Source organism: Cricetulus griseus, chromosome 8 (genome assembly GCF_003668045.3).
Source record: "Cricetulus griseus strain 17A/GY chromosome 8, alternate assembly CriGri-PICRH-1.0, whole genome shotgun sequence".
NCBI classification, from domain to species: domain Eukaryota; kingdom Metazoa; phylum Chordata; class Mammalia; order Rodentia; family Cricetidae; genus Cricetulus; species Cricetulus griseus.
In genome coordinates, this window is record NC_048601.1 from 86,266,968 (window position 1) to 86,288,521 (window position 21,554).

The following is a 21,554-nucleotide window of genomic DNA, read 5'->3' on the forward strand; positions in this document are numbered from 1 at the left end:
CCTCACTCAGGATGATTTCTTTTTTCTAATTTCAGCCATTATCCATTTACCTACAAATTTTTCTTTTCTTTTATCTTAACAGCTGATTAACATTCCATTGTATAAATATACCAGGTTCATAATTTATCTGGAGTTTTGTACAGGGTGACAAATACGGATTGATTTATTTATAGTCTTCTACATGTAGCCATCCAGTTTGATCAGCACCATTTATTGAAGATGCTGTCTTATGGTGTCCACTGTATATTTTTGGCCTCTTTGTCAAAATCAGGTGTCCACAGGTGTGTGGACCTGTGCCTGAATCATTAATTGGATTCCACTAACCAGCATACCTGTTTTAATGACAACACTATATGGTTTTTATTGCTACGGCTCTGTAATACAACTTGAAATCTGGGATGGGATACTTGCAACAGTTCTTTATTATTCAGGATTGTTTTAGCTATTTTGGGTGGTTTCTTTGGGTTCAGGTTTCCTTATGAAGCAGAAGATCATTTTTTCAATTGCTATGAATTGTGTTTGAGTTTTGATGGGGAAATAAATACACTGAACCTGGACAGTCCTGGTAGGATGAGCATTTTCACAATAGTAATCCTACTGGTCCATGAGCATGGAAGAGCTTCCCATCTTCAATTTCCTTCACTTGCTTGGTTAGAGTTATCCCAAGATGTCTGTTTTTTGAGGCTACCATGAAAGGTATTATTTCCTTGATAATTTTCTCAGTATGTTTACTATTTGTATATAGAAAGGCTGTTGATTTCTGTGTGTTAACTTTATATTCTGCCATTTTGCTGAAAGTGTAGAAATTTCCTGGTGAAGTCATTTGGAATTTTTAGGGATGTTAACACTAAAGGCCTTTTGAAAAAGCATATGGAAACTTACTACTGTAGAAGCTTCCTTTAAAAAATAAAATTATATACACAGATAGAAATAGACACACACACACACATATATATATTCAACATATAATGGGAAAGACAATGCCCCAACTAGATGTCTTATGTTACCAGGGTCTAGATGGGTTATACTTGGTTGAGCATTGGCCAAAGGGTCCCATGGACCTCCCAAACATCACAAGCTATCACAAGGCTATTTGCTGCTCTTCACAAACTGACAATAAAGTTCTACTGCTGAAGACACAACTTATTTCTGCCATCAAATATTGAGAAACTGAGCTGGCACCCAGCTTGAAGCTTCACTCCTAACTAGCATTCATGAACTTCACCATCCTTCATTCTAACAAACCAACTATTCTTTTTATGGCCCATCCCAGGTTCATCCACATGTAAGTGCTGCTGCAGGTTATATTTATAAGCAGTGTGTAAAATTCTGCCACCTCCAGTGTGACGTTATACTTTCCCACCTTTAAATAAATAGAAGCTGTCAGGTTAAGTGAAACAATGTCACACTGAAATGATCTACTTCACGACAATTTAACTTCTCTTAAGTCAATGGACAAACACGTTATTTCTACTTTTTACATTTTTATTTTATTGCTGTTTTGCCTGTGTGTGTGTGCGTGCAAGGGTGTTGGATCCTGGAGTTATACAGTTGTGAGCTGCCATGTGGGTACTGGGAATTGAAACCAGGTCCTCTAGAAGAGCAGTCAGTGTTCTTAACCACTGAGCCATCTCTCCAGCCCCTACTTTTAACTAACATACTTAAGTGTGCTTCCTTTCCTTTTAAATTACTTCCTTAAATGGCCTGTGTCATAGTTACAGTTTCTATTACTATGATGAAAAAGGCTGACCAGAGCAATTTGGGGAGGAAAGGGTTTATCTGTCTTATACTTCCACAGCACTGGAGGCAGGAGCTGATGCAGAGGCTACGGAGGGCTGCTGCTTATTGGCTTGCTACTCATGGCTTGCTCCGCCTGCTTTCTTATAGAACCCAGGGCTACCAGCCCAGGGATGACACCACCCACAGTGGGCTGGGTCCTCCTCCATCAATCACTAACAAAGAAAATGGCTTACAGCCAGATGTTATGAAGGCATTTTGTCAATTGAGGATCCCTCTTTGCAGAAAACTCTAATTTATGTCAAGGTGACATAAAATTAGCCAGCATGGCCTGAAGGTGGCTCATTGGGAAGTATGCTAGCTGCCACAACTATGAACCTGAGTTCAGTCACTGGAACCCACATGGTGGAGAGAATTAACGTCTACAAGTTGTACTCTGACTTATATTCCAATGCTGTGGCACATGTACCCTTACTCCCAGAATAAATTAATAAAAGCAGAAAGGAAAGAGAAAGAAAGATTGAGTGATTAAAAGAACCATTTTCTTGTATCACCAGGAATCAACAGATGTGTCAGAAGGTCTGTCCCATGTTAAGGCTCTACAATGTCACCAGCTTTACTTCATGTACAAAATCTCTCTCTCAAGAATGTGGGCTATTAGATACATCTACTTAAAAGTGAAAGTGAAATAAACATTGAAATTCAATTCTCAGAAGCATTGGCTTCATTCCAAGTGCTAAAAAGCCATCCATCTATGACTAGTAGCTTTAGGGACAGTATGGCACAGAAAGCACAAACTGCATTGGACAGACGCAATCATTCCTAAAGTATACATTTACATACAATAATACATAAAAAAAAAAAAAATCATCTCTCTCTGGCCATGCTGTCCCATGCAGCTCTTACCGGAAGGTACGATGATCATGGGCTTCATAGTTACTTAATAACAAACACAAAACCACTATGCTTTAGCTTATCAAAGTGCAGCCTTTCCCTTTGGCACTGAGTTTTGCCTTCTGTTATAGGCAATTTGAATAAGTGTGTTAGATAAACGGATAAATAAAAGCAATACATACCCAGGCATATTTCCTCCAGGCCCAATGAAGGTCTTGAACATTAAATTAAAAGGTACCGGAGGAGACAGGTCATTGCCAGTAGTGGGAGACTTTACATTATAGTTCACAAAAAGATCCCCAAGTTCTTGTTGTCCATAGTTATCAAGCTAAGGACACATAAAGAAAATAATTAGGCAAAAACTACAGAACAAGGTGCAGATCATCACTACACACAGCTGCCTCCCATCACTGCTCCAGCCATGGTACAGCAGAAGATTCCCAGCTCAAACACATGAGCAAGAAACATTTCCACTAATGAGGACACGGTCTGCTTGGGGAAAATGGCTGATTCCAGCTCTGGGACATGAAATGAACTAAATGAGCCTGCAATTATCTTGTCACACCAAGGACTAAGGAAGCTATCAGAGTGCTGAGTTATATGGAGAGACTAATGACACTCCTGACAGCTCCACTGGACAATTCCACCATCAGGAAGCTTAACGGCTGCTGCTATGGAAAAGTACCAATGCTTAAGTTCTAAACAAGAACAGAGAAAGGCAGGAAACCAATGAGAGAGACTGGTGGAGACTCACTGTTTCCATCCGGGTTCTATACAAAGGATAGTTCATGTACTTTTGGATGGATGGTAAGGAGTCAACAAATAGGTTAAAACAAGATGAATGCATGGATCAAACAGGAATTCTCAATTTTCTTCATAACTGGTAAGGGAAGTCCCCCTATTTTCTTTAGCCAAAAGCAACAGTAGAGGACAAGGTCGTTTTGAAACCCTCATCATCCAATGGACCTGGGCCATGGTCACCAGTGACTACCCCACAGAGATGACCACAGAACTTCAGAAATGCACTTGCAAAATGTCCAAACTCTAATGACAACACTGATGGAGGTGAACACAGTCAACCACACAGTCAGGACAAGGTGAATAGTGACTATATTTTTGTTATGACATTTATTCATATTTTACAAAGTAAGAAAATTAACTTCAAAGAATTTTAGAAGATTTTTCACCTTTCAGGTCTATTTTCTAATTTTATATTTTTTGTAATAAAGTTTTAAGACTGATTTTGCAAAATGCAACATGTAGAGTTAGGTCAACAAAGACTTAGGGGCGAGCAGGGGAAGTAAGCGTTCGCTGTTGAGTCCACACAGACAGACAGGGTAAGGAGGGAAGCAAGTTTCAAGTGTTGAGCACACATAAAAGGAAGGAACTCTTGCTTCTGGAGGGAGAATCTGTGTTTCAGATTCCACTGCCAGAGTGCAGTGGAATCTCTGGCACAAAGTGGTGCAGCATCAGCAAGATGTGTCCACCCACACCAGATGGGCTTTGAACCAGTGAAGCCACAGAGGCTTTTCTGAGAACTGCATTAGCCTCCACCTCTCACTATTCACTGAGGGTTTTACATGACAACAGCAACAAAGCTCACTATTCTTGGACATGAAAAGGCTAGTGCTCAAACTGCAATCACAGCACCAAATCAGCCACTCTCAGTTCTCAAGGGTTACTTTACTTGGAAATGAAAGCAACAGGTCTGATCAAAGTGCACTCCATGGCATACACATGGCAATATCCTTAGCAATTCTGAATGGAAGATAAGAAATCAGGGGCAGGGGGGGAAAAAAGCCAGGCATGGTGGTGCACAGCTTTAACCCTAGCACTAGCAAGGCAGAGGCAGGCAGATCTCTGTCAGTTCAAGGCCAGCCTGGTCTACATACCGAGTCCCAGGACAGCCAGGGCTAAGGTGAGACCCTGTCTCAAGAAAAAAAAATCTAAAATCAGGGACAATTAGAGGCATCTTTCATTTTCTTTAGAAAAATGTTAAGCCTCTGAAGGAGGAAGGAAATAAAATGAACATGTGAGGACTGAGGACACAGGCCAGAGTTCCGTTCCCAGGACTGAAAAGAACATGCAGATCTAAAAGCATCAGAATAAAAAAAAAAAACACTGACTTTCTAACCCTACCGACATTAGAGCAACAAGCTCCAGGCAAGGGACAAATTACACATCATAGAGACCAAAATAAACTCACAGATGAATCAACAACTAGATTAGCAAAGTTTTTAATTTAAATGAAGAAGAAAATGTCACATCTAAGGTTGGAAGGCAAAGCTAATTACCACAGAGAAAAATCTGCAGGCTTGAAAGAAAAATAGGGAGAGGGTAGCAAAGATTCTGGCAATTCCCATGAAAGAAAAACAAAATATTAAACTGGGCACAGTAACCTGCACCATAATCCCAGCATTGGAAGGCTGATGAGGAACCACAAGTTCAAAAGATAAAAACAAAGTGAAGCACACAAACAGAGGCGGGAGGGTTCAGGGTTAGGGGCCTGCCACAGACCTGCAGGCCCGAGTTAACACCGTCTCCTGGACTCCACACTTGAGCTGTGGCACGTGCTAAGCCTTCCCTCACAAGATGAATAAATAAATGTGTGAAAAAGAAACAAGCCAATGTTACCAAGTTCTCTGCTCAGTTCTAGATAGAGCAATGGGATGAAATGGGTTTTAGAGCTAGGCAAGAGAGGCTGAGCAGGAGAACCACTTCAAGTTGGAAGCCAGCTTGGGCTACACCGTTAGAGCTACACTGACTAAAAAAAAATCAAAGAAAAAAAAGAAAAGTTAATAACACAATTGTTTGTCATTAGCCACAGAAGAAGATTTAAGGTGTGCTACATGAGACTTCATGACTGAACATGGTGTAAGAACAATTTTAAATGGACTCCATGGAACTGCTGACAGACATGGAAGACCCCAGGAGTGCCCACATAGTTGTTCCGACGTCTCAAACGTCTCACCTGGGCCAAGACACTTTCCATCTCTGATTTCTTCTCAGCAGAACACTTCTTATCTGACATCAATTTCTGTAAATGAGCTAGAAGAAAAGTGTTGGTGTCAGTTTCCATCAGTTAAAAAAAAAAAAAAAAAAAAAGAACATGTTAAGTTTCAATGCTGGGCAATTAAAAAAGAATCTGAAGTTAGTGTTCTTATTTTCTATTAATGCATACGCCGTTTGCAGGGTTGGTCTTAATGTTCCAGGTTTTCTCTTGTGCTGATAAAACCCAGGGCCTTAAACATGCTAAGCAGTCTCCCACTGAGCTACAGCCCCAACCAATAATAATTTGATCACTTGCTGATTAGAGAAATTATTATCTGAATATAACTAATCTCTTGGAGACTATGTAATATAAAGGGTTTGATCTATTTGTTTAATCTGAGTATAACTATAACCCAATTTTTTTAAAAAAGGAAAAACTTGAGTGAAAAGGGGGTTCAACCTTTGTTTTGAGCAACCACAGAAAAGAGAGAGGCAGACCCATACCTTTCAGCAGGTGGTCAGCGCGGAAACACTCCCCGTTCTTCACATCTTTTACCATGAAGTCAGCAAATTTGTCTACATGGCCAGAGGTCCTAAATCAATAAATGAAAACTAACCTGTGACTCTCATTCAAATGAATACAGGACATTATCTTAGGAGAGGATCCCCTTTAATATGTCTAACCAGAGTTTAGATCCATGTATGTCAAAGATGGAAATCCTATGTCTAGAGCAACCATGTATCCATGACACAGAGACATACGTCCTGCGAAAGCCCTCTCATTCCCTCTCAAGTATTTCCTATGGGAAAAGATTAGCTAGATTATACACATTTACAAACTGTCTTAAGGCTGTATGACATTTCAGGATAATTCATGCTTATTCCATTATTATTAGTCATCTAAGCAAAGGCAAAAGTCATCAGGAATTTAATGAGTCAAGAATTCATCACGGCTCAGTACAGATCCTGACCTATACTGACATTAATACTACCTTTATTAATGGGACAAATAGCTCACTGAGCTTATCCAGATCTTACAGATTTATCAACAGGACTGCCTCTTACCTTAATTGGCCATGATTATTAAGAGTACCTCTAAGAGGCTAATAATAAAAACTGCCATCTTACCAGACAACATTAAACATTAATAAGGATAAGACGCAAGGTGGTAAGAATTCCTCTCGTGCGGTTACAGAAATTCTACCCTACTTTCAATAATCTTGAACATACACCTTTGCATTGAAACTTTAACACATAAAGCATGAGAGAGAATGCTTATTACACTAACAATTTATGCCATGGCAATAATCAAGGGTAGATAAAAAAATGTACCGATTTGAACAAAACTTCAGGAACACTTTAAATGCCTATGATACATCACTTGACTAAATTATGTTACACTCATAAAACAAAACACTATGCTGTCATCAAAAATGCTTTTTAAAATTAAAATTATTCATTCACTGTATATGTTCAGGTGTGTCTATGTATGTGGCTCTATGTGACAAGGCCAGAGAGCAAGCTGTAGGAGTCAGTTCACCCTCTAGACCATGTGGTGCTGGGGAATTAAACTAAGGTTATCAGTTTTGGCAGCAAGCACTTTTACCTGCTCATCTCAATGGCTCCAAAAATGCTTACAACAGATTCAGCCTTATAAGTAAATGTTCATGTACACTGCATAAAGAAATGCAATGAGTTGGTCATTTTCAAATGTACATAAACATACAGAAGATGTAAGGACAAGCTAATTTTAACGTGGCTATCTGTGAGCAGCAGGTATGGTTCTTTTGTTTTTGTTTTTCACTAATTTTCTAAATGAGCACAGACAGTTTTTGTAATCAAAAATTATTATGATTATTTTATAAGCAAAACATATTAACTTTTACAGGACTTCTCCCATCAAAGTAGAGCCTCACTTTAGAACTGGCTCAGGGGTGAGCATGGTGCAGTCGATCTCCAGGATCTGCTCCTCTTGGATAAAGTGCTGCCTCCAGGTCTGGATGATATTGTTCTTCAAAGCACATCCTACTGGCCCGAAGTCGTAGAGACCACTGACACCTGTGAGAAACGAGAAGCCAACATGGGCTCTTCCTGTTACTCTGACGCATATGCTGCCTACAGCGCAAGCCCCGCTGCACCAAAGAGCATACTTACAGCTAACTGACCAAGGGAAACCTAAAAGCTCCCTCCACTCTCTGTCTCTGTGTTGTAACTTCATGGAGGGTCTAATTGAAGCAGGGGCAGGTAAAAAAGCAAACTGCAAAGCATGTGCAAAAGAAGCCACACTGGCAGAGAATGACCTTACGTTAGCACTGCGTTCTCTTATTCACTATGGGTACGTGAACTATTATTTAACCCTTAAGAGGTAAAAACATTCAAAGATGTGCTTAGTCAAACCCAGGTAAGTTTCAGTGACAAAGTACCACAGGCCGACTACCACCAAGGATCTCTGTTTGACACAGAATTCTATGTTTAATCAGTGGGCCCTCATTTGGCACTCAGAAAAATGTCATCTTCCTACAAACACTTTCCCTGACCAATGCCCACAAAGAATTAGCCAAGGACTGTGTAGGACTGAAGTCCTGTGAGGAGGCCATCAGACCTACAATAGGAAGAATACGCCAATGTATAAATACATAGCCCCAGCAAATGCCTAATGTCTGAGCCCAGCAACCCCTAACATGCTAAGAAAGAAAAAAAGCTTCAAGAATTCATAGGATGGAGTGAGAGACATTGGAACACTCAGCCTTTTCAGGATGTTTCCATCAAATCCCTCCCCTCGGGGCTCAGGGAGCCCTGGGGAAGAGGAGGCAGAAAGAGTGTTAAGAGCCTGAGGGGATGGTGGACACCAAGGAATCAAGACCTTGTAAACACAATAGGACCCCCACACACATGAACTCACAGAGACTGAGGCAGCATGCACTGGGCCTGCACGGTCTGCACCAGATGGGCTCCTAGAGCTGAAAGGAGAAGTGGATGCATGTCCCCATCCCTAATCCGAAGGCAATCTCCAACTGACAATCACTTGCAAATGAAAATTTAGTTTTCTCCAAGGGAGTCTCACTGGGGAAACAGACTACTCTTACGAACAGGTTGCATACCCAGCAGAAAAGAAACTCAAAGGTTATCTTTGGAGGTGCCTTGTCTCACAATGTTATGTCAGGGCTTTTTCTTTCTTCCTTTTTTAAAATGACATTTCTTTTTTTTAATTTTATATATATTGTTTAACACTACAAGTCCTTTGGGCATCTATTATGCCTTCCACTTTAGTGTTTTTATATAGGATCCCTGAGTATGTGAACAAGTAGGTCTCTGCACCTATATCTGTTTCTTGTGCCTTTTCTTGGGCTCTTTCTTGGGTTTGTTTCATTCTATTCCAATTTATCTGGTTTTATCTTCTACATTTTATTTTATTATTAACCCTTAGGTGCCTGTTGTTTTAAAAGGAGAGACAGAAAGGGGTGGATCCAGATGGGAAGGGAGGTTGGGAGAACTGTGAAAAGTAGAGGGAAGGAAAAGTGTAAAATATGTATATATACACACACACACACACACACACACACACACACACACACACACACACACACATATATATTTGGAAAATATCTAGTTTCAAAAAAGAAAACAAAAGAATTAACAGGGTACAGAAGTACTATGAGTGGGCATTATGCCAAATGTCAACTCCTGAGTAACAGAACAGTAAATTATGTGTCTTCTTGCCTTTATGGGATCTTATATAACTAGGTATCAGGTAGCAAACCAAGCTCTTGACTAAGCATAGTAAAGCCACTAACAACACCACTGTTCCTTCATTCAACCCATACCTCCATAAATAGCAAAAGCTTGATCGTAGAAAAACCTCCTCTTCAAAGTATCCTCCATTTTTGCTCTATCTACGATGTCATCTTTGGGCTGTAGCGCCAGCTCCTACAAGAGAGTAAGCAAGAAGAATGTAGCTGGATCATTTTAAAACTTCAGACTCAAAACTCAGGAGATAGCCCAGCTGGTCAGTGCCTACTGACTAACACGGAGGCCTGAATCCAGACCCCAGCACTGCATAAAAGCATGGTGTGGACATGTATCTGTAACCCAGCACTGGGAGATGGAGACAGGGGATCCCAGGGGCTCAGTGGTTCGCTAGTCTTCCCAAACTGATGAACTCAGGTTCAATAAGACTCTTGCCTCAAAAAATAAAAGGAACAACAATAGAGGAAGACACCTGACATAAACCTCTGGCCTCTACATGCACAAATACAGAGACAGACACACAACCCTCCCTTACCCCAAAACAAAACAAAACCACCTCTCAAACTACTTTAATGCTAAGTTTATGATTTTAAAAGGTCTGGAGTAAGATGTAAGATGGATTACAATAAAACTATTAAATCTAAGTATAGAATTCTTACAAAGGAACGCATGTTTTCTGGAAAATTTGTGTAGTTTATTACACCTAGGATTTGGGAGACAGTGAAAGAGTAGGTTCAGATAACAGAGAAGCTTTAAAGAAAATGTGACACTGTAAGCAGCACTTTGTTTTTGAAGTACTGGGGATCGATCCCAGGGCCTAGTGTGTGAGGTAAGTGCTCTCTATCACTGAGCTGCACAGCCTTAAGTTGGTCTCTGACAGCACAAGAAGTTGGTAAGGTAGAGAAGGAGGAAAAGGCACGCTGAGTAAAAACAATGATCAACGGCTCTAGTTCAGAAAGCTTTCAAGATCTTTCCTACCCAAAGAGATAGCCAAAGACGAACAAGCCTACTAATGTTTCTATCTTAGCACCCTAAGACTTACCTTTGCTTCCAGAACCCTCTTCCGGGCCTTGAGTTCAGCTACCGCCCTGTCCACATCCACCTGAGGGGCTTTATCTTCCTTCAACTTGCGCACGAGGTCTCCCTGGCCAACAAACAAGCTACATTTAAGATAGGACTCAAAAATCAAGGAACACTAGTAATCTATTTTTAAGCATTCATTTAAAAAGTGTTTGTATACAAATAACAATTTCATGTGCTTATTTTATAAGAAGTTTGTGTGAACAACTGAAGGTCTGTGTCCTCCGCAAATAGTCCAGAAGAACATAAGTAACTGTGCTTGCTTGCATGGCGAGTTTGTGTGGAGAACAGATCTCATATGGAAATGAGCTACCGACACCAAAAGTTCAGACAGGTTACCAGCTGATCAGGCACAGCTGAAGAGAGAGTCAGTGGCCTAAGAAACACTAAAGAAACTGCCTGAAATAGTTCAGAAAGACAGTTAAATCCTCAGCTGGTAAAACACATTCAACTAGAATGTAGAAGGGAGAAAAACTTTAATAGGCAGTATTTGGGAAGATGGTGACTATGAAATATCTGTAATTGTGAAAAGACACCAATTATCAGATCAGGAAGCACAAGAAAATCCAAACGCATACATAGAATGCACAAGAAAATCCAAACACACAGACAAAATCCACACCCAGGCAAGCCACGGTAAAACAGGCTGGGGTATAAAGATTTGGCTTTCACTTCCTATCAGCTGTGAAACCTGTAGCAAACTGAAAATCAAACTTATCTTCACCTCCCAGGCTGTTACAACATCAAGTATTTCAATGGCACCTAGTAGTGTGCATGCAAAATGACTGACAGCTATCGTTCGGCCGCCAGGTACCTCAACCTGGCCGTGGCCACAGATGCTTCAAACCCAATCTGTGGCAAGCTGAACTGTTTGTTACTCCATCTGCCGTCTCTCAGGGAACATTAAGCATTGCTTCTTTAGCTTCAACATCTGGTCAATTTCACTTCGACCATCTAACCTCTCCAATTCAGTCTAGATTGCTACATACTGCCAGCTTGTCCCATCCCAAATCACCTAACACTAACATGAAACTGGTCCCCAAATAACCTGAACTCAGCCACTTCTCACCTTTAAGCTTTGCTTTATAAACACAAACCATCCTTCACTTGGTAACTGTCTCTATTCTGTGCTCACTGTCTATCTTCCTACCTGTCCCTGTTTCCCGGAGCTTAGCTTAACAGCAGCCTACCACATTTCCAAATACCCCAACCTGGCTGCCTCCAAAACTGTCCCAGGTAGAAGCTGCTGCTCCTCCCATATCCACAGAGCTGAGGTGGGAGCCAAGTCTTCTTCACTCCTAAGGTCCTGGGCCCTGAAGGGCTCCTGAACACTTTCTTCCCTGGTTATCGTCACTTTCCAAGTCCCGACTCCTCCCTTCATCCCCAACCGCCTCTTCCAGGGCCAATGTTCTCTACAATACTCCAGACAGAAAGTGAAAACAAAACAAAAGCCAACAACACTGGAACCTAACACCAGCTGTTTCTGTCCGTTCCAAAGCATTTTCCCCACACCCAGGGTATTTTCCAGGAATGAGAACAGTGAAATGTGATATAACGGTAATACCTTGTTTTATAGGTATTTTTTATAAAGTGGTATTCACTGGTTGAGAAAACACTGCACAATATTTGAAAAAACAAAGGATTAATGGCAATACTGCTGATATCTATACAACCAACACATTACACCTTTACATGTGCAGCAACAGAAGCGTGGCAAATCTGGGCAGTGGCTTAAGTGCCTGCTCACTTCATCACAGTTCTAAGAGACTTTAAAATGTATCACCCCAAGTCACTTTTGGTCTTTTGAGGTGCAAGTACTCAGTGGCCAATCTTCACATGAAAGTTCTGTGAGGGTGAGGTTTCCTACAGTTGAGTTCACCATCTTTCCAAGCCAGCAAAGGGAAAAGTTAAATTTATCCTGAGTAATGGAATAATAAAACCTCAATTTCATTATTAATCTAAACCAAAAGCATCAGGAATGTCTTAAGCTTGAGGATTCCTGCTGGCTTACTATTTTTCTTCAGCACCCATACACATTTGGGGACTTCTGTGTGTGCAGTGAATGAAACTGGTCTTCAATGCATCAAGGGCTACACCAGAAGCCCTGCTCCTGGGTGGAAGCTTATAACAGACACACACATTAAAGCTGAGTGCAACACAGGAGAATGAATGGTTAACACAGAGCATCATCCCATGGATCAAATCCCCAGTGACCCTTCTAGAACATGCCCAAGCCACTAGCAGAAAACAAGGAACCATTCCCTCACCTTCAGAAAAGTGTCTGGCTTCACATATATGTGAAGCTAGTAGAGTTTTGATAGGGTCAATGAGTCCATCTTAGATTTCCAAATGTTTTATTCTGTGTGGAGTTCCCGAAGCCGTTTGGCCCTTGAGCCCCAAATAAACACACAGATGCTCTATTAGTTATAAAACTCTTGGCCCGTGTCTTGGGCTTCTTATTGGCTAGCTCTGTCTTAATTATTAACCCATTACTATTAATCTATGTTTTTGTTTTGTTTTTGCTTTTTTTGGCTTTTTCGAGAATAGGGTTTCTTTGTATTGCTTAGGAGGTTGTCCTGGAACTCACTGTATAGACCAGGCTGGCCTCATACTCACAGGGATCCAACTGCCTCTGCCTCCCAAGTGCTGGGATTAAAGGCATGTGCCACCAACGCCGGGCTTAATCTATGATTTTCTACATGGTCTATCTTACCAGAGAACACCTGGCAGGCTGCATCCTCTTTTTCCAGGCTCACATGGCAACTTTCTCTGCCTGAGTTTCCCAGAATTCTCCTCATCTCTTAGCCCTGCCTGACTGGCCAATCAGCCGGTGTTTTAGTCATTAACCAGTAAGAGAAACATATATACAGAAGGACAACCCCATCATTATACTATTAAGAAAACTTCATAAACTTTTCATTTGCCCTTTGTAGGTTAAGCAAGAAGTTTAGGTCACTCTTGGCTCGGAAAATCAAAGCCAAGAAAGACTCAAGGTTCCTCATATCCTCACACTGTCTCCCCACAACTAAGAATCAGGTTTCTGTCTCTTCCACCCATGACAGTGACAGACCAAAGAAGGAAATTTGAAAGGCTTTTCTGTCACCTTCTCAATTTTAAAAGACATTTATTTTCATACCTAGGTTCAAAATGCCATCAAAGTAACAATCTAAGAGAACAAGTAAACTCCCTGCCACAGTGGCTTGAGAACTGGGTGTTCCAATGGTGAACAATTCAGAAAGATGCATTTACTGAGAACATACATACTCATTTTCATGCTTAACACTTTTCTGTACACTAGATGAAGATGTTTGGCTATTGAAGGTTAAATAATCACTTGCCTAAAGTCACCAGCAAAGTCACAATCCTTACTTGGGAAATGTAGCTTTAAAGCCCGCATTCCAAATGACAAAGTTAAACTGCCACCGGTTTAATCCTTAAACAACATACACACACACAGGCATGGGTATAAAAAAGCACACCTAGGAACTCTTCAAAGTTTCTCCTATACTATCTTAAAAAAAATATGCTACTACGTAAAATTAATCTATTGGAGCTGCAAGCCACACTTATATCCTCAAGTCCAGAGAGAAACCAAAACCTCATTAAATTGTTCCACCAGCACCTATAACCTCTAGATCAGGCTGTCACCTCCAAAGATCCCACTCTGTATAAACAGGTATGAAGATCCACATGCCTGCAACTATATAACCCCCAAATTTTTGTTAAGACAGAGCCAAGAAGTTTTGTGGTTCTTTTGTTTGTTTGCTTGTTTGAGACGGGATTTCTCTGTGTAGCCCTGGCTATCCTGGAACTTACTCTGTAGACCATGCTGGCCTCAAATTCAGAGCTCTGCCTGGCTCTGCCTCCTGAGGCACATGCCACCATGACTGGCTTTTTGTTTCTGGTTTCGTTGTTAGTTTTTTAAATGAGAAATGCAATCTTGGTAACAAGGAATGGACAACAGAATGTTGGGACCAGGTGAACTGTGATTTTGGAAGCTGTATCCTTTGGAGTACTTAACAAGGGTAGTGGTGAAGGTCAAGGCAGAGACAGTAGACAGAGAGAATGGGAAAAGGAGACCATGACGACAGCGAGAAGCCTGTTGGCTGCAGCTTTTCCAGGAATGTTGGAGACAGCAGTCCAAACCTAAGACAGAACTTCTAAAAGCTTGTGGACTCAGGGCCCCTTTGGGAGCCCTCGGGGCTCCTGGGACTACCGGCTTCCACATCTCAAGCACTGGAGTTAAAAGCACATCTCACCACACCTCGCTTCATGGATGCTGAAGATGGAACTTAGATGCTCATGACTGCATGGCAAGTACTTTACTGACTGAGCTATTTTCCATCCTTAGCGCTCGATCCTCTCTAACCATTAAAAATCACCAAAAATACGAGCTTTTCTGTGAGCTGTTTCTGAACAGCCAGTTCCTGACTTAGGATGACTTAACTTACATTTTTTTTTACTTATTTATTTATTACTTATTACTTATTTATTTATTATTTTATGTCCACTGGTATTTTGCCTGCATGTGTCTGTGTGAGGATGTTCAGATCTTGGAGATACAGACAGTTGTGTGCTGCCATGTGGATGCTGGGAATTGAACCCAGGTTCTCTGGAAGAGCAGCCAGTGCTCTCAACTGCTGAGCCATCTCTCCAGCCCCCACATTTTTAACTCAGGAGAAAGTGTACTTTGAATTTTGAGCTTCTACGGTTTCCTAGGCCAGAGATATACAGGATCCCTTGTGATGAGGGACAGCAGCAGTAAGCCATGACTCCCATACAGCCAAACAATCAGAAGGGGGAACAAGACACTCTATCATGGCCGGGTTGCTAAGCTAGATGTTCTTAGGTAAGTTAGGTGTTATCAGGAAGTTTCAACTTACACTATTCTCAATATACAAAGAGTTTACCAGGATACAACCCCATTGTAGGTACAGGAAGACTTGTATTACAATATAAAATGGAAATTTTCAACATCATTCTGAAAATAGCTATTTTCAAAAATAAAAGTTTTATAATGATTTTGCTAATCTCTTAAGTTCTAATTTATTAAAGGCACTATCCTATATGCTGCTACTGAGAAATACTTTGGGGGTAAAGTCTACTAAGGAAGTCATACATAGCTGGAAAAGAAGGAATTCTGAAAGTCTTTTCAGGTTATTGTAGAAATTCTTCTTTGACCAAAACTCTAACAGACAGTAGTTTCTTGTAAGTGATTTCAAAAGGCCCAGTGAGATAGCTCAGCCAGTAAGGGCATGCCGACAAGCCTGACAGACAGCCTGACTGTGATCCCTGGGGACCGAGGGTGGAAGGACAGAACTTATTCCTGCAATACTTCCATGTACAATAATAAAAATTAAAAAAGAAAAATTATAACCTTAGGGTGGTCCAAGTCTCCAAAAGAGCGTGTGGCATGCATGTACACACACACACACACACACACACACACACACACACAGAAAATAAGCAAGAATATAAAAGTTTATTTCTCAAGTGATTTCAAAAGATTAGATAGCTCAGTCGGTGTCAGCCTGTCTAGCATGCCCACACCTGGGAGTTCACTCCTAGCATCTTCTGTGGTAGCACAGAATGGTAAGCCCAGATGGGGAAGATGCCATCCTCCTCGGCATCTTGAGTTACATAAAACAAAATCTTGTCTCTGAGAAGAGGCTCTCAAGCTGGAGGCCACAAAGTAGGACCCTATCTCAGAAGAGAACAGAAAGTTATTTCTAACTCAGAAAGCACAGCATTGAACCTTTTATATTGTTACATAAACCCAGGAATTATCTTAGGACTTTGCAGAGAGCTTTCCCAGTGTCTATCTTCATCACAGTGTCCAGGTCATTTGGAGCCTCATATATCTCACAATACCAAAATCACTGTGTTTGCTAATATCACTACTTATCCCATCGAAAAGTCCTTAAAGCATTGTGAGGCTGTCAAGCTCAGCTTTCACAGAATCCAGTTTTCCAAAATCTTAGTTTTGTTAAGGCTTGAGTTTTATTTGGGTGTACAACTGCTACCGATAATACCCTCCAAAATACATGCCACTATCAAGAACAGTCCTCTAACATCTCCCAAAGGACTACTTTGGTAAGTCTTCAATTGCACAAGGTTCACAAAGGAAATTTGTGAAATGGACACACTGTATTCCACATTTCCATACACGTCCAAGAAGAAAAAAGTTTAACTAAATGATCTTTAAACTCTTTCCAATGACACTGGACTCAGTATGGCTCAAATTTCCAGGCAACTACTCAACATATATTAGCTCTGGAAAATCAAAAAAGAAATACAAACTAACAAATGAATTAGCACAACTATTCAGAAAATATCCTAAAGTACAAAAAATAAACAAACAACAAAAAACCCACCCAATCAAACAAACAGACCAACAGAGCCAACATAAACAATTTAACAAAGCGCAGAAATGTTACACACAAAAGCTCTCAAATCGTCCAGAAGCTAACCAGTTCCAGCCTTACTACAGATGGATATTATGTACTGCAGTTCCAGGCTAACGTGGCAGAGGGAGGGGTTTGGAGTGTGGGGGTTTTTTCCCCCCAAAATTAGATGTATTCTTTCTAAAGAAAGAGATTTTAAGTAATAGCAAAAACAAAGGAACCGCACCTAATTTTACGTGGGGAGACTGAATGTACAGAACATAGAATTAAAAAAAAAAAAAAAAGCCCACAGTGAAATTCAAAATGAAAGCCTATTAACTGAGGCTCAAACTAGAGCAAAGTGGCAGAATTTCCTGAAGCTGTAGCAGCTCTACTCCAATGGATTATTTCCGAAACAGGATTCCTCCGTCTTTAGCTAGACAAACGATTGCATCAGGCACCAGCGCAGGAGGAACCAGACTGGTGTTTACGGCTAGCAGGTCACGGATGCCAGGGCCCTACTGAAAGCTCTGGCTCTCGCTGGGTATCATTGAAATACTTTTCTCCTTTCCCTCTCTCAAGTCTGATCTCCACTCAATGCTACAGAAAAATAAAAAAAAAGGGGGGGGTGCAATAAATCCCCAGCTCCTAATGCTAGACCCCCTCTTCCCTTGCGCAAAATCACATTTCCAGGTGTCCCACCCCAAGGATGCATGACTTCACCGAGTGGCTCAGTCATTCCATTTACAATTTCCAGCTTGATCCTAAAACTCGCTGGCTCCAGACACCCTCCTCGGAAGCCAGAAAAGCTGGGAAGGGCGCGGGACCCTGAATTCGCATCGGTATTGGGGAGTGGGGAGTTCGACACCTCCCTACAGCAGCCACGTTTCGACCGTGTCTTGCGAGCCGGCCCTGAGGCTAACTAACACCGAAGGAAGGAAGGGAGTTGGGTGAAAAGAAGGGGACGCTTCCCAAAGCATCCCCAAGACCAAAGAGAAGCGCAGCATCGACTCGCCCCTGAGCCGGGAACGAGGCCACCGGGGTGCGAGGGCGGCGGGATTCGGGGTAAGCAGCGGGGATGGCACGAGGCCCGCGGATCGCCGATCGCGGATCGCGGGTGCGGGCGCCGCGCGTGGTCGGGGGAGGACCGTCCGGAGGGGCGCGGGCGCGGGCCGGTCGGTACCTGCTGGCGCACGGCTAGCCGCAGTGGGGCGAGCAGCTCCTCGGCGCTGTCCATGCTGCTCCGGGAGGCGGCGGGCTGCGCGGGAACGCTGAGGAGCCGCTGAGACGCGGACGCGGCGGCGGCGGCGGCGGCGGCGGCGACTCCGGGTGGCGACAGGAGCGGCAGCGCGGCGCGGGAGGCTCTGAGCAGCGCGGGCAGCAGACAGGGCATGAGCTCGCCGCCCAGGCGGTGCGCGGGCGGCTACGGAAGCGGCGCGCGGCCCGCCCGGTGCATGATGAAATAGTAGTGCAGGCAGGCCGCAGGCGCGCGCAGCCGCACTGCTCCCCCGCCGGCGCGCGCAGCCTCCGCGTCCGCAGCCGCAGATTCGGCACAGAACCCGGAAGGGCGCCCACTGGCTCCGAGGGACGTGCGGGGAGGACGAGGTAACCAGGCGCACAGAAAGAAGGCCGGGGCTTCTGAGAGTGCGGACCTAGATGCCAGAGCATCTGAGATCGTGGGCCCAGACGCTCGAGGAGCCCCACGGGAACGCACACGCTTCTGTTTGTTCTCCATCTCGCTGCTTTAGAAGAGCATCGAAAGTCACACCAGATAGGGACCTGGAGTTAATTAGCAAGCAGGGCATGGTGGTGCAGAGCGGTAATCCCAGCACTTGGGGAGCTGAGGCCAGAGGATTTGAGAGTGCAAGACCAGCCTAAGCCTACGAAGGAAGAAATAATGTTCAAGCTCCATGTTCCTCAGACTATTAATAGGAACTGGGGTTGCTGTTCTTCTCAGGGAATGCCAGTTAGCTTGAAAGACGAGCTATGAAAGCAAGGAAAGGCAACTTTACTTAGCAAACCAGCTCATGGGGAAGCCAGGGGAACCCTCACTTCAAAGTTTTTGCGGAAAAACCTTTAGTGAGTGTTATATAGGTAGTGTTATATAGTGGGTGTTATATAGGGAGGTGGTGGATGCTCCAAACTGTGGGCGCCTCACAGCCAGAAAGCCAGATGATGACGAGCCAAATGAAGTACTTCTCCCTATGGCCCAATCAGGAGATGCTACCTTCTAATTTGGCACATGTCAAGAAAAACCACCATTATCCTTGGGCTATACTTGTCATTGATTATTTATATTTTACACAAGGGACAGTCTAGAGGGTAGTGAAGCTGGCCCAAGGCCCCCTTTCAGATAACCAAACTCCTTGCAATGAGAGACCACAAGTTCTCAACTCCCAAAACTATTTGATGCTGGTTTTCAAGATGAGGAACCAGGCACAAAGCAGTTACTAGTTTGCCGGTTATCACCAAGACAGAAGCTGAGCAAGAAGAGGAGGTTTGTGAGACTCGGGGAAACTCTTCATTTGCTTTCAAGTTGCTTTCAGCACCAATTTTAGGGATCACACATATTTTTATTAGCTTTACTAGAGATAATGCCTGGGGCACCATGGCAAACCTTGTATTTTTTCAGGAACTTAAAAGGTTTAAACTGGTTTAAACCACTGCTCCTTCCCTGAGGCCTGCCCAGGTGTCCAAAGGTGACCTTTCAAGGTCTGAGGGCTTAAAACTTCACCCTCAGAACACGCTAATGTCACCAGTTTTTAAAGCATACCCTGTGAAGAGCTATGACAAAGATCACCATTTCCTTGGTCCTCCCCGACAATCATCTTCCCTATTGTGGACCACCATGCTTTTTTGTCCTATAAAGAGTCCCAAATCCTAGTCTCCAGTAGTCAGGTCTGAGTTTGTTCTCACCGCCATGCACTTGGCAGCCCCATGCATACTTGTTTTTGTTTGTTTGTTTGTTTGTTTTTTGCAAAAATGGTGCTTTCAGTGGCTGGCCTGGCAGGCAGCTAACAAAATGGGCCTGCTTTGAACAAGCCAGACCTTTACCCATGGTTCAGCAGCTCCCAGTGTAGGGAACTCATAAACCAGTCCACGCACTGACTGGACCCCTTGTCCCATGAACTTGGCGCTTTGCTGCTGACCTGCAAATTTCACTTAGCAACCAAGAATGCTTTCTGGGCTTGGAAGACATTTGAGTAAATTTGGTGTAAACAGCCAGATTCCCCATTTCTTCTCTCCAGTTTGGTATTTGTTGTGAGGGTTTTAGTTCCAGGTACACAACATTGGTTTGCCCTCCACTTCAAGGATATTGGAAGTTTTGGTATTTTAACCAGCCCTAGCTAAAATGCAAATATCTGAGATTAACACCTGAACTCACTTGAGATGGAGAAAAAGAAATATGAGCAGCAAAGGAGGTTTTTATACACCAACCTGTTACAGCAACTTGCTTCATCTGAAAAATGTAGTCCACAACCTACATAAGATCTGAAAATTAATGCCTTTAATCCCAGCACTTGGGAGGCAGAGGCAAGCAGATCTCAGTGAGTTTGAGACCAGCCTGTTCTACAAAGTGAGTTCCAGAACAGCCAGGACTGTGACACAGAGAAACCCTGTCTCAAAAAAAAAAAAAAAAAAAAAAAAAAAGTTTGAAAATGAAATGTTTAGTCACATGAATAGTTAATGTTAACCTGTTCCATTCTGTCATAAAATTTAGATTTATCTGGGTTTCTATAAACTGATAAATATATGGTTCTGTCTCATAGATCTGTTGATAAAATGATAAAATATTTTCTTCAAATTGCTGCATACGTCTCTGCAGCCACCACAGTTCCCTGAAGACCATGACTGGAAGTTGATGTTCAACTGCCACAGCAGAGGTCTGTTCCCACTCAGAGAACCATGACAGCACTTGGTGACACAATTGGGAAGATGTAGTCTCCCCCTCACACCTTCTGTTTGTTCCACCTCATAAAGACAACCCTTTTAGCCTCCTGTAGAGCTGCTTCAAGAGCTTATTCGAGACCCCACCTTCTCTCCTTACCAATACCTTGGGAGAAATGGAGCTGTATTGCAAAAAACAAAACCAAACCGGGCTCCAGTTGACACTGGCTGGAGCCCCCCTGTTTTGTCTTCTGTACAATCTGTTAACTAATACAAGGCATGTGAGTTAATTTACAGAAAAGCATATCTCTCCAGACAAAATAAAGGAACTAGAGGCTGGATAGATGACTCCAAGGATAAAGTGACTGCTGTGCAAGCCTGAGGGCTTGAGTTCAGATTCCCCAACACCCATGGAAAAACCAGACCCATAACATGTCTCATCTCCCAGCACTGGGTTTATGGAGACAAGCAGGTTCTTGCTGGCCTGCCAATCTAGCTGAAACAGTGAGTACCAGCTTAAATGAGAAGTTCTATTTCAAAACTAAGTTGGGGAGTGATAAAGGAAAAGCCAACATTGAGCTCTGGCTTCCACAACACAGGCATGTACACCCCCCACACACCACATGAACAAACATGAATACATCACAAATAAAAAGGGGGAGAGAAACTATGAGAGACTGAGGTCCATTACAGTGTTCAGGTTCAAGACAAGGACGTGCCCTATATGGTAAAGACTGTTTGAAACATACCTTCCTGTCCACGGCCTCGCCTTTCTTCCTATCCCTCTTATACATGACTGTGTTTTCTACAACCCCCAGATAGAGCTTTGAGGGT

The 21,554-nt window shown here is 42.7% G+C and overlaps 1 protein-coding gene and 1 long non-coding RNA gene across 2 annotated transcripts in view; one reads left to right on the forward strand and one right to left on the reverse strand.

Annotated features, from left to right (window-relative positions):
- Positions 1 to 18,277, reverse strand: part of Gars1 (glycyl-tRNA synthetase 1) — a 38,357-nt gene extending 20,080 nt beyond the window's left edge. Inside the window, exons 1-7 of the mRNA XM_027429682.2 lie at positions 18,016 to 18,277; positions 10,412 to 10,513; positions 9,447 to 9,549; positions 7,539 to 7,680; positions 6,127 to 6,215; positions 5,603 to 5,679; positions 2,814 to 2,959 (exon numbers count right to left, since the gene is read on the reverse strand). Coding sequence (XP_027285483.1) covers positions 2,814 to 2,959; positions 5,603 to 5,679; positions 6,127 to 6,215; positions 7,539 to 7,680; positions 9,447 to 9,549; positions 10,412 to 10,513; positions 18,016 to 18,225 — 869 coding nt within the window. The 5' untranslated portion in view covers positions 18,226 to 18,277. The remainder of the gene's footprint in view (positions 1 to 2,813; positions 2,960 to 5,602; positions 5,680 to 6,126; positions 6,216 to 7,538; positions 7,681 to 9,446; positions 9,550 to 10,411; positions 10,514 to 18,015) is intronic.
- On the forward strand, positions 18,248 to 21,061 carry LOC118239240. The gene is made up of 2 exons (XR_004770974.1): positions 18,248 to 18,437; positions 20,603 to 21,061. It is a non-coding gene; the product is annotated as an uncharacterized LOC118239240 (long non-coding RNA).
- The last annotated feature ends 493 nt before the right edge of the window (positions 21,062 to 21,554 follow it).